Below are 12,442 nucleotides of genomic sequence, written 5' to 3'. Positions count from 1 at the left end.
TTGTTCGTACCATGGGAGAAATTCCTCTCCGAAACCCACCCCGATATCACAGGCATATGGCAAAGTTTCGCAGCTAACCTGTGTCCTCGCTTGGGATCCCACGTCGCGAATATCTCTCTCCTCAGAAAGTCGGCTGAGGATGCTCGTAAGGATGCTCGGCTCTGGGCCAACCGGTCGGAAGGCGATGACACGGTAGACGTAGAATTCCCCCTGGGTGAAAGCAACTGTGATGATGAGCCGACCATGGAAGAGCCGACCATGGCAGAGCATTACCAAAACTATACGGCCCTCTTCCGCACTCTCCAAAATGCTGTACGCAATTCCGACGCAACAAAGGACTCTCCGGTCTTGCAAGGTCTGATCCGAGACCTTGACCGGGAGAACCCGATAGAAGAGCGCCGCCCTTTTATCCAACGTCACGACGATTTCTATCAGCAAATTCGCCATCGTCAACACAGCGTCTTAAGCCAATGCTCCGTCCCTTCTGCCGATGACGTTCAGGCTGCGGCGAAGGCCCAGGATCTGCTGCATCTACAGATGCTCAACGAGATGGAGGGTGTTGTGCAAGGTGGCACAACCTCCATTGGGAACGCTGACATTGACGATCTGCTTGTTCGACAATGCGATGCAGACATTCCCATTCCGAGACATTTGGAAACCTCGCAGGCACAGAATCCTCGAATGCTTGTTGAACTGGGTCCCGTCGGAGGTTTCACGGAGCTGGGACTTCAGGCCGCCTCCGCGTATACACTCAACGGTTTGCAGAGTATGGCGCTACAGCTTATTTGTCGGTTCTTGGACAAGTACGTCGACCATCCAGACTCTGCCGGTCAGAACCTTCAATACGTTGGTGGCCCAGGCGGTACTGGGAAGTCCAGGATCGTCGATGCTTTGCGGAACGTATTTGTGGCTAGAGGCCAGCTGCATCAACTCCAGGTGACCGGCACGTCCGGCAGTGCGGCTGCTCAGATCGGCGGGACGACATTTCATTCGGCTTGTGGACTGGATATTCACCATTCTAACGACAGAAGAGAGCCTCCAGTCTTCTCGGAAGCGAAGAAATGGAGGTGGAAGCAGAAGTTGGTACTTGTGATTGACGAAGTCAGCATGCTCGGGGGGTCCACTTTATTCCAGGCCAACTGTCGCCTCCAGGCCCTCCGTGACTGCCCCGATAAGCCGTTTGGCGGTATTCCCGTCGTCCTCCTGATGGGTGATTTCTATCAGTTCGCCCCTGTGCTTGAGAAAAGTCTCCTGGTGGACCAGATGATGAATCCGACTTACACGACCTCTTCGGGACAGGCGGCCATTGCTCACCATCGTGGTCATAACCTGTGGCTGATGTTCAAGACCGTCATCCTTCTCGAGGAGCAAGTCCGCGCCCGGGACGATCCACAGCTGGGCGCTCTCTTGGAAAGAGTACGGGCCGGAACCCAGACTAGGGAGGACTTTGACCTGCTCAACACCAGGCTCGTGGACCGGTCCCAGATCACCTTCAAGGCTGGCTTGCGTGCCATAACACCGCTCAACCGTAACAGATGGGCTCTCAATATGGAAGCCCTGGTAGATTGGGCCCGCTTTCACGCAAAGCATATCTCCATCTTCATCTCGACACACACCTGGCGCAGCCGGACCTTTTTACAGCAGGAGCTAGCCCAGACCATCGAGCAAGGCGACAGCTCCAGCTGTAAGATCCCAGGAGTATTCTTCTACGCCCAGGGCATGCCTGTTGTTGTCAACAAAAATACCTATACCGGCCTGAGAGTTGTGAACGGGGCCGAGTTTACGGCCGTGGACCTCATCCCCGACCCAAAGTTCCCAGGCCATTATCTCGCTGACGATGTTACCATACACTTCGGTCCGCCACTAGGCATATTGTTGGAGTCACAAGAGACAAAAGATATAACCATCCCGACACTCCCAGCGGGTACCTTACTCATCCGGCCCATCACGCATGTACTCGATCCAGCCAACTCCTGCTACAAGTTCCTATCCGGGAAATGCACCCGACGCGGACTGCCTGTGGTCCCTGCCTTCGTACTGACCGACTATAAGGCCCAAGGGAAAACGTTTGCCGATGCTCTTTTAGAGCTCCGAGGAAATCGCGTGACAAATGGTCAGCCCTCGAAGTGCGACTTCACTAGTCTCTATGTACAACTTTCTAGGTGCAAGACACTACAGGGCATCAAACTGCTAAATATCGTACGGCCTCAGGACTTCCTCGGCAACAAGCCAGACCAGGTCATCGTTGACGCCATGAAGAGACTTGCGGATCTAGCGGTAGAAACAAGACGATCGTTTGAAAGCCAGCAATCCTTCACGTAGAACAGCGCGCGAGATATACTTATACCAGCACATACGAGGAACCTATGTCACATACGGCGACTGTACCGCTCGCCAGTCATCCGGGTCATTCTCGCCTCCAGTTCCCCGCCGTAATTTCTTCTGCTCTTTGCAGTAGTCTTTCCACCACTCCTCAAATGCTTGTCTACGATACATATGCGTCGGTGCACCTTCTCCATCTCCGAAGAGATCCAAGATGTGATCACAATACATCCATACACCCTCCAGATGCTGTGGTCGCAACGTCTTCTGATCCTTTCGCGCCACCAGCACCGTGCCGATGTGGGACTGCCAGCTCGGAGGCGCGAACCCGGATTCGGAGTCAATATGGAGATATGTGATGACCTGATTATCCAGATCGGCCCGGTCTGCAGATTGACTGCCGACCCGATGAAAGACTAATGGAACATCGATGAGTCGCGGGATAGGAGGCACGAAGTTCGAGAAGATGGGGTGATCCGCCTTGACCGATGTCACTGACCAAGGTGTGAATCTGGCTCTCTCACCATCGCAACGGACAGTGATGGCTTGGATGGATCCCGGAGTGCTGCCTGTGACTGGATCTGCTGTAGCCGGCGCACCTGATTGCAGTGCTGCTGGAGGGGGGGTTTCTCTTTCTGAATCTGTGTCCAGGTTGTCCCATTTTGAGTAATCAATGGTCATGGTGAACAACTTTATACTTCAATGCAATTCGTAATGTAATTCGATGATATTCAATGATACTCTTGAAGAACACGTAGATGGATAGATGGGCAGATGAGATAGAAATGGTAGAGAAACGCAAGCATGAAATAGCAATGCTGTCGAAAGCGGGGTCGGAGCCGTAAGCGCCTTTGCGCCGCGTCTAGGACTCAGCTCGTTCCTCAACGGCATTGGCGGAACCCGGAGGGGGCCGGTCTCCTGTTATTAAAACTTTAAGCATTACTAACTACAGTGAAATAACCTACTAAATGCAGTCCGCAGAGATTCGTCCTCTTGCCAGTCAAGCTTTATAATCTGAGATATAACCCCTAACCATTTCGCCGCCTTATCGACTCCCTCTTTCTCCTGTATGACTTCAGCTCTCTCAGCATCAAGGGAGCCAATAGGTACACGGGTACCCGTGATTCTATTAATTTCACGGGTCCCGTAAAAATGACTAAGCACAGTGCGTCTACCCCCTTCCTGCACGCCACAACAAGTAGAATTAGACAATTAAAGCCGAATGCATGTTACAATTGTACTACAATACATCCCTCACTCTGCCCTTCGGCAGAATGACGAGCCTGCCGAGTCTCGCTGTCTTCCTCTATCCTTTTCCAGATCTCTTTGACTCCCCTTCTTCCATTTCTCATGGGGTCTCTCCCTACTTCTTCAAGTACCTGAGCCTCAATACGATCATCTTCTGCCTTGCTCCAATCGAGGTATGCCATCATTTCTTCTTTCGTCCAGTCTCGTGCACCCCTAGATGAGACGCAGCGTACCCCCATTTGCTTATAATCTAGACACCAATCGTAACTCACCTTGTCATATCTCAATGGGAGCCCCATCGCCCGGCGGTATTGTTGATTGGTCTTGACACTACCAGCAGGCTGCGAAGCATACCACGCATTTCTAGCAGCAATATACCTTTGATATATTGCCTGCGGCGAGTCGTATCGTGGCGCTTGGGCAGCCCACGTATCAACACCCGAAGCCTTACGCTCTCTCGCTTGGGGGTCGGGCGGGGCTTCAGAGGAGGGGCCTCGGTTCATGTCGCCGCATTCTTCAAGTGGTGATTGCTCACCTGATGGACTATGCGAAGAACTGACAGTACTCGCGGTTTCTGCAATGGCCAAATAGTTCTCCCGTAAGCCATTCGACGATGTTCTCTGGGCTGTACCGGTAGTTGCCACCACAGTGGGTTGCAACATTAGTGTCGGGGTTGGGCCATCAGACCTACGTAGTTCCTCAAAACGCAAAGGACAGGTTCTCGATGTCCTGGTATGGCCGAGTTCGCCACACTTGGTGCATTTTGACGGAGCTCTCGCGACCTTTTGGACTTTCTCGAACGCGCTAGGCTCTCGTCTCGTGCTTTCCTTGGGGGCTGAAGATGCTTCAGCCAGCGATTCGATTCGTTGGCGAGGCTCCAAGAGTAGCTGTGGTGTCCCCTCACGTTGCAAATGCCAGTGTGGATGAAAATGATCCAGGAGGAGAACTCCGCCTTGCTCCTGCAAATCCTTCAAGGTATGCACACAAGGGAGCCCGTTGGACTTCTTAAAAGTTCCAGTACAGATAGGGGACGGCGGTGGATCCCTCTTCCCAATCAACCTTCGCTGTTCTTCAACCTTCCTGAGGGCTTCATGCGACACCCATCCACGTACCGCGCTGTAGAGAGACCCCGATAATTCAATTGGAAATCGAGTTTGCTGTCGAATTTGATTTGATCTCAGCTCGGAAAGCTGGTTCAACAGTGCCTGTTTCATGGCTCTCCAGGCTTCGAACAGATCTAATGTGGACTTCTTGAGATGGGATTTCAGGAGTGCGTGAATCCCCTCAACCCTTCAGGTCGCCGTGTTACCAAAGTGAGCATGCTGATCTACCCAGGCTTTGACAAGCTTCTCTTTATATGGTTCAAGCCAGGTATGCATTACATAGCCGACTTCATGAAGGTGGTCTGGCAAGTACTTCTGTTCGAAGAGCGCCACTCTCTCCTTGAAACAGGCCTCGTTTGAGGAGCTCACGATCAAGTGCCAGAATTGATAGAATTCGCCCCAAGCTTCTTCTGTTTTATCAGTCGGCTGACTGGAGCGGGAGCTGGCAACATCTCGAGTCGTGAAAGCTGGCAGACAATGCCGTAGCACTGCTTTATTAGCATGCCAGAGACAAAGGAGCGACTAAGAGGTGGGAAATGAGGTGGCAACAGCGTTCATACAGGCGATACAACGGTCTGTTAGCACGACAGACGGTAGTTTGGAGCAATGGTGATCATAGAGAGACCGCAGACGATCCAATGCCCACCCATAGTCATCCTCTGATTCTCCGCTCAGGAAGGCAAAAGCTATGCAGAAGGACTTCTGACAGGCGTCGACTCCGATCATGTCAAGAAGAGGCATGCCATATTTGTTTGTCTTATAAGTGCAGTCCAGAAGGAGAATATCGGGATATGCCTGAAGGTACGTCAAGGAGTCAGGGTGAGCAAATAAGACGGCTGTGACTCGACCATCTGAGCCGAATTGCATCCGGCTCCAAAACCCTTCCTCATCAAGCTGATTAGCAAGGGCGTGGATAGTGGTTTGTCCTTCGCAAAGTTTGCGTCGAGTTGCTGCTAAGCAGTTGTAAACATCTTGCTGGGTTGCCGCGGAATTACAGTATTGGCGCAGGTATGTTCTAATGTGTCTAGGTGCAATTCCTGCATTGGCGAGCCTTTCAAGTTGAGTTTGGTCCTCCTCAGGTAGTTTACGGTGTATTGGGTGAGCCGACAGATGCTGACTGGGAGGGTGATTGTGAAGAGAGAAGCAGGTATCCGGCCGGTGTCGTAATGTCCACCTACTCTTGTCGAGTGATTCTTTGGCCAGAACAGAGAATTTACAACCGGTCCCTCGAGTAGTGGTCTTGCGTTGTCTTTCTCTCGTCGAACTGGGCGGGCGACATGACCGATCGCATGTGTACGTGATAGTTTGTCTGCCGCTCTTTTCAACCGTCGAACGTCCGGTCGTAAAGGCGTAACCTCTATGGGCCGCCCAATCGTTGATCGCCTTGAACAACGCATCGCGCGACTCATATTCTTGTTCGGGAGGGAGCCAATCTTCAGTGAATGACAAGATCGTTCCCATTGTTTGAGGATCACCGCTGAATGTCGTTCTTCGGTGAGCGCACTGTGACCCAGCCTTCGCGTCCTGACGCGACGGCGTTAAAAAGCAAGACAGTGTGTTTTCATCGACTCGTAGGTTGAAATCAGGACTAGACGCACTGTGCTTAGTCATTTTTACGGGACCCGTGAAATTAATAGAATCACGGGTACCCGTGAACCTATTGGCTCCCCAGCATCAAGCTGAATGAGCCTCATAGTCAGTGTTGCTAATAATATGGCAATAAAGTAGTATATTGCAATATAACCCATATGATATGGACTCTCTCATATTGTGACAATATGATATGAAGATTTTAATATTGTGACAATATAATATGAGGGTGTCCATATTGTCAATATATTACTTTATTGGGTTGTTGGTTCTGGGGCGAAATTGCCTCTTGACAGTAGCCAGGCATGCCTTACCCTACACCAGCGACAAGGATGCTTGGCATGTTATTGGCGAGCGTTCGCCTCAACACGCGTCTTTATTGACAATCAGACATAACATGCGACCACGCGTTTCCTTCACGCGTCAGGGGAGGTACGATTGGTACGGACCAAGTTGGGTTGGGCGTACCAGTGGTTGCCTGTCGACATTAGCCATCGTCACCTCTGCCCATTTTCTTCATCACTATCAAGCGTACTGACTAACCGTACCGCCATGCCTCAACAGCGCCTCCCTCTTGTAAAATGGTCACAACGAAGAGAGTCGTCAATTTCAGTCGACTTTTCGGAGTTTTCCAGCCAGCAGTTACATGGCCTAGACGAAAGCTAAACGTCCAAATCTCGACCTTGCACAGCCTCTACAACCTCCTCCACCAAGCCTAGAACATCATGGGTCTTCTCTCATATGCCAGACGAGGAGATAGAGACGAGATACTACAATCAGCGGACCGGAAAAGAAGAGTGGCGCTGCAAACATTGTGACAGAGCATATGCCTGTTCCGGGGGTACTGCGGCTCCCGCAAAACATCTTATGGACCCTCCTCCTGACGGTCACGGTCTGCCAAAAGGAGCCCCGCGCACAGCTAAAGTGACAACAATACGAACAATTCTCGAACAAGCTCGTGCTGCGGCAGAAGAAAATCCCCGCAAACGCCGTCGGCTCAACGATCAATCCGGAGATTCGATCGACCCTGACCAGCTCGAAGTGTTGTATGTGAGGTTTATTACGGCCTGTTCTCTCCCCTTTCGGCTCGTGGAATGCCCAGAGTTCCGAGCACTCTTGGCCTACGTCAATAACGATATCGATACTTGGCTTCCAGACACGCACGAGACCATCAGGAAATGGATCATGCGGCAGTATGAAGACCAGAAGGAGAAGGTCAAGCAGCGCATACAGTCGGCGAAGTCAAGAATTCACATCAGCTGCGACCTTTGGACTTCTCCCAACTCTTTGGCCATCCTAGGCGTAGTTGGTCACTATGTCACGGAAGATGGTCAGCTGGAGCACCATATTTTGGCATTGAAAGACATCGACAGTGAGCACGACGGTTCTCACCTCGCTGCGGCAATTTTGGATGTGGTTGACGAATGGGGCTTTGCTTCCAAGCTTGGGTATTTCGTGATGGATAATGCTGGCAATAACGATACAATGATGAGATCCCTTTCGCTTGGTCAGTACAACTCACTGTTTCTAATGATTGTCCCTCACATTCCATAGGCCTCTTACGTCGATATGATATCCAATACGATCCCAAAGTTCACCGACTCCGCTGCCAAGGTCATATCATCAACCTCGCCGCCAAAGCTTTCCTCTTCGTCACCGACAATGAGAAGCTCGAACGCGACGATGTTAACCTGCATAATGTGACACTAAAGCATATTGAAGCGTGGCGGAAGAAGGGTCCTCTTGGCAGGCTTCACAACTTCGTCGTTTACATCCAACGGAGTGTTCAGCGCAGCCAAAAGTTTCTTGCTATCAGCCACAACCGTAGGCTTGCGCGAGACAATGACGCAAGATGGAGCTCGTGGTATACCATGTTGAGGGCAGCATTGAATCTTAGAGATGCAATTGACGGCTATTTTAACAAATGGATGGACGCAGATTGCGCTGGAGACGAGCTCTCTCTAGAGGACTGGATCATCTTGGAGAAGATCAAGTCCTTCTTGGAGAAGCTAAAGATGACGACCAAGGCTCTCGAGTCATCATTTGCAACACTCGACAATGTCCTCTTGGCGATGGACTTTGTATTGGCACAATTCGAAGCCGGCAAGGAGGCAGCTATCGACGATCCGGTGATGGCACCGATGTATAACTCGGGCTGGGCCAAGTTGGATAAGTACTATCGCCTTACTGAAGAATCGCCTGCGTATGTTGCAGCCATTGTGCTCCACCCTTCGCACAAATGGCACTACATCCAAGAGAACTGGAAAAAGGAGTGGGCTGAGTCATCGAAGACGTTGATTGAGACGCTGTGGAACGAATATAAACCTGTGGAATCACCGCTTCCTCTCTGCGAGGTCCCATCGACAACCACGAACGAGTTCTTGAATTGGAGGAACAAGCATCTGCAGCCGTCGCTCGCCATGGACGAATACGAGCGATATTGCAATTCTGAACGGGTTTATGGCTTTACAAGCGCCCTTGCATGGTGGCTAGAGGAGACGCAGCAGAAAACCTACCCGAGCCTGAGCAAGATGGCCGTGGATATACTGTCAATTCCTGCAATGTCTGCGGAGCCTGAAAGACTCTTCTCTGGTGCAAAGATAACCATTACTGACCGTCGAAATCGACTTGGGAGTGATGTAATTGAAGCATTGGAGTGCCTGAAGTCATGGTTTGGGATACGTGATTTTCAGGGTGACGAGATTTGTGCAGAAGCGATATAGTGATGGGGTCACGTGGAATATATTGGGTGTATTGTCACACTGCCAATATATTGGGTTCTTGGCAATAAATACAATATGAGTCATGTTCATATTGGGTAATACAATATGCACCCCTTGACAATACAATAATATTGCGAAGGGGTCCATATTGGCAATATCATATTGTTTATATTATTAGCAACACTGCTCATAGTCACCAGCTCAATCTCACCTTCAGTCTCAGGAAGTTCAGCTGAACTCCTATCCAATTGGCTTGTGACGATCGTATACATCTCTTGATGTTCGCTGATAGTCTTCCTTCGTTTGTCTAAGAACGTGTGAAATTCTTTGTCCCCTGGATGGTTGTAGACGTTTTCGAGAGCTATTAACACGTTATTGTTGGTAGCTATTGATTTCTCAACATCCTTAAGGGATTCCTGAGCCTTTTCCAAGCTTTTCGCTAGCTCTTCCTTCTTGGAATAGCAACTGCGCTTATCTGCGGCAAGGCTGCGGTGTTTATCATTGATGGATGTTAAGAGCTGCTCAAACCTCTTGATTTGCCGTGCTAAGGCAACTAAGGCAGCCTTCAAGATTTTTTTAAATTCATTTCCAGAGGGCTGTAGAGTTGTTAGCTCATGGTAGGTAAAACTGTGTTTGGATCAATCCTACCAGAAGTGTATTCCAATCTGTAGATTCGGATATTTGGGACGTTCGAGATTGGCTGTTGGTAGTCTTTTGCCTCTTCGCTGGAGTCACGCGGGCTGCTGAGCTATTTGCCATCGTCTGATGAGCAGATATGGACTTGTTCCCTGGTGAGGATTCTGCCGGGCGTTTGTTACTCCTAGGTGTCGATGGTTGACTTCCTGCTAAGCGGGAGTCTAGTGCATGAGCAGTCCAGCTGGTAGACGCCGGTGGCCAGCGATCTGGCTGCTGCTGAGAGCTCTGGTAGGTCTGAGATGTAAGGCTGGTACCACAAGACAATGTTGGCTGCGAGCTTGCTTGTGCATGAGGATCGGAGGAGCTTTGAGAAGTTGAAGCAGGAGTTGACGATGGTTGGCTGCCTGATCTTGGACCCGACTGCAACGCGCTCTGTGGCGTGGTGAACCTGGGCAGGATTACAGGTGAAGTTATTGCAGGAAGAGGACTCAGCGTCGGGAAGTTTGGTGGTGCTTGTGGCTACGTCGAGCTCTTCGACTCTTGAGAAGTCTCAGGGGCAAAATATGTAGAGTTATGCTCTTCTGATCCCCCAGAGCGGCAAACAGAACTCCGCGGTGTAACATAGACCAACCGAGATGGCTTCTGAAGCCTTCGCTGAGGGCGAGCGCCCGATTCTGCTGCTGTTGAGTTAGAGTTTGATCTTGAAAGATCAGCTCCAGATTGCCCATTTACTTGAGCTTGTTCCGAATTTTGATTGAGGCTGATCCGACGTATCTTCGGCTGGCTTGTCGACTTGGATCTCAATGGTCCCATTTCCTGACGGGTGATATCGTTTTAGGAAAGCACTAACTTCGTTTCCCACGGTCACCTCGTGGTCTTCACTTTGCTTATCACCCTTATCCCCGCTCCTATTCTTAGGAAGGCCCAACGCTATGATCTCATCGGCCGGTTCACAGTTTGCCTCAATTACCTCACTGTCCGCAACGTCATCATCATCATCATCATCATCACCATAAGTTTCGTCATCTACTGGCGTGTGTCCATCATTTGGCCACTTCCCGCATGCCTGGTGAATGTGCTTCGCTGCGACAACAGCTCGCTGAGTTGGATAATCTGATGACGTTGTGACATTTTTGTTGAGAGACCGCCTACCGCGTTTGCGCGCTGATGACAGCGCTGCCCACAAATCAAACAAATCAAATCCGTGGTCGAATTTGATTTATTTGATACTTTTGGACACTGGATTTGTTGTTTGAGATATTTATTCAAACATTTCAAATGTTCCAAATCTCGGCGTCGTACTTCTCCGATGCTATTTCCGGCCTCCCTGTGGGGCACCACGCATGATCTCAAGCGCCGACTGTACTTATCAGGAGCCTCATAAGCCGCAGCTCGAAAACGGCCAAAAAAAGCCTCTTGATCATGATAGATTTTCTAGTACATCTATCTGCTTGCCCATCCGCAAGCACGGTACTCTACGTTACTGAACACCACGCCTTGCAGTTCTGTCAACGCAAAATCCCAGAGCAGGCGAGCCTAGTTAGTTGGAAAGGGATCGTTATGGGTCTTCCTTTCTCCTAATTGCCGTCGGATTCAACCTCACAAAGTCGTAACTTTCCTCAGCATATGTCGTTCGTTACTCTCCGCTGCAGGTGGGGACTTTATTCTACTAGGGAGGTCTGGCGATGCTGCTGAGTGCTTGACGCTGGTGAAGGGTGAGCAAAACCAGGGGATGGAGTGGGGATGAGTTTGCCGTCGAGCTCCACTGGACTAGTCCTTATTAGGTAAGGACTGCCACACGCTATGACAAAGAAGCACCAATGACGACGCGTGTTCGATGTTGAGGGGCTTACATGAGGGCGGCTGACTAACGTAAGAGCTCGGATAATGGCTCTGATTGGCCTGATCTAAGTGCCAGATCTTTGGCACCTCTTGAGTACCGGGTAAGTTGTGAGGAAAGGCGGCCATGAGCCTAACCAGCTATCTTCCATGGCATCATATCCCGTACCAAATATATCAAATGTTATCTCAAATCCAAGATTTGGATTTGTTTGTTTGAAATAAGATTTTCGGGATATTTGATTGATTTGTTTGGTAATTTGTTTGATTGGATTTGATTTGTGGGCAGCGCTGGCTGATGATAGCCTCGAAGTCATAAGAAGTGACCAAAAATGTCCCCAAGTTGTATTTGACCACAAATACGGATGAGACTCAGTGTGGTGAAAATGAGCTGATGAGAATCAGTCATGTAAGGCTAGTGAATATGTTTGTGTCGCACTGAATGTGTTTAAAATGGATTGAAGGTCGGGTCATTCATGATGAGCAGCAGTAGTGAGTTGATCGGATTTATCTTTTTCGTGTGGGGTATTCCATCCCACAGGTTTTACTTTAAATCACCCAGCTTGATTATTAAGGGCTGTTGTTCCTGAGGCTCGTTGTGACCATGCCCGGCCTGCGACAGTTTGCAACGCATGAGGCAAATAGTAAACACGGTTTACCTACGTCACGTGTTTTGGTGTAGCCTGGCCGAAAATCATGTTTGCCCCTGATGAGCTCATCGTTCAATTTCTTCTTTCTAGCGCGCCCGAACAAGACTGTGGCGGCACTGGAAGGGGGTGCCCTTACGGTCACTTGGCTGTTCCTTTGGGTCACTTGGTGGAGCCTCACCTAGTTCCCAATTAGGCAATTACACTTCACCGCCTTTCAGCGCAATTCCCTAGCTTCAGGCATTACAGGATATCACCCTCACAACGCACCCAATAATTATAATGAAAGCCTATATAACCTACCTAAATCTCATTATTAACAGACATATCGTAA

General features: G+C 50.0%; 2 protein-coding genes across 2 annotated transcripts; both read right to left on the bottom strand.

Moving 5' to 3' along the window:
• Positions 1 to 9,072: 9,072 nt before the first annotated feature.
• BKA55DRAFT_513935 (uncharacterized protein) lies at positions 9,073 to 9,802 on the bottom strand (the record flags this gene model as incomplete). The annotated part of the gene is made up of 2 exons (XM_046187941.1): positions 9,073 to 9,582; positions 9,635 to 9,802. Coding segments are annotated over 2 exons (678 nt in total), but the record flags the coding sequence as incomplete, so codon positions are not given.
• A 348-nt stretch (positions 9,803 to 10,150) lies between these two features.
• On the bottom strand, positions 10,151 to 10,694 carry BKA55DRAFT_68633 (uncharacterized protein; the record flags this gene model as incomplete). Its single annotated transcript, XM_046198918.1, has 1 exon — positions 10,151 to 10,694. A coding segment is annotated over one exon (363 nt), but the record flags the coding sequence as incomplete, so codon positions are not given.
• Between the last annotated feature and the right edge of the window lie 1,748 nt (positions 10,695 to 12,442).

This window comes from Fusarium redolens, assembly GCF_020744475.1.
Source record: "Fusarium redolens strain MPI-CAGE-AT-0023 chromosome Unknown BKA55scaffold_10, whole genome shotgun sequence".
Classification (NCBI taxonomy): Eukaryota; Fungi; Ascomycota; class Sordariomycetes; order Hypocreales; family Nectriaceae; genus Fusarium; species Fusarium redolens.
The sequence above is the reverse complement of the archived record's forward strand: the minus strand, read 5'-3'. Positions and strand labels throughout refer to the sequence as shown.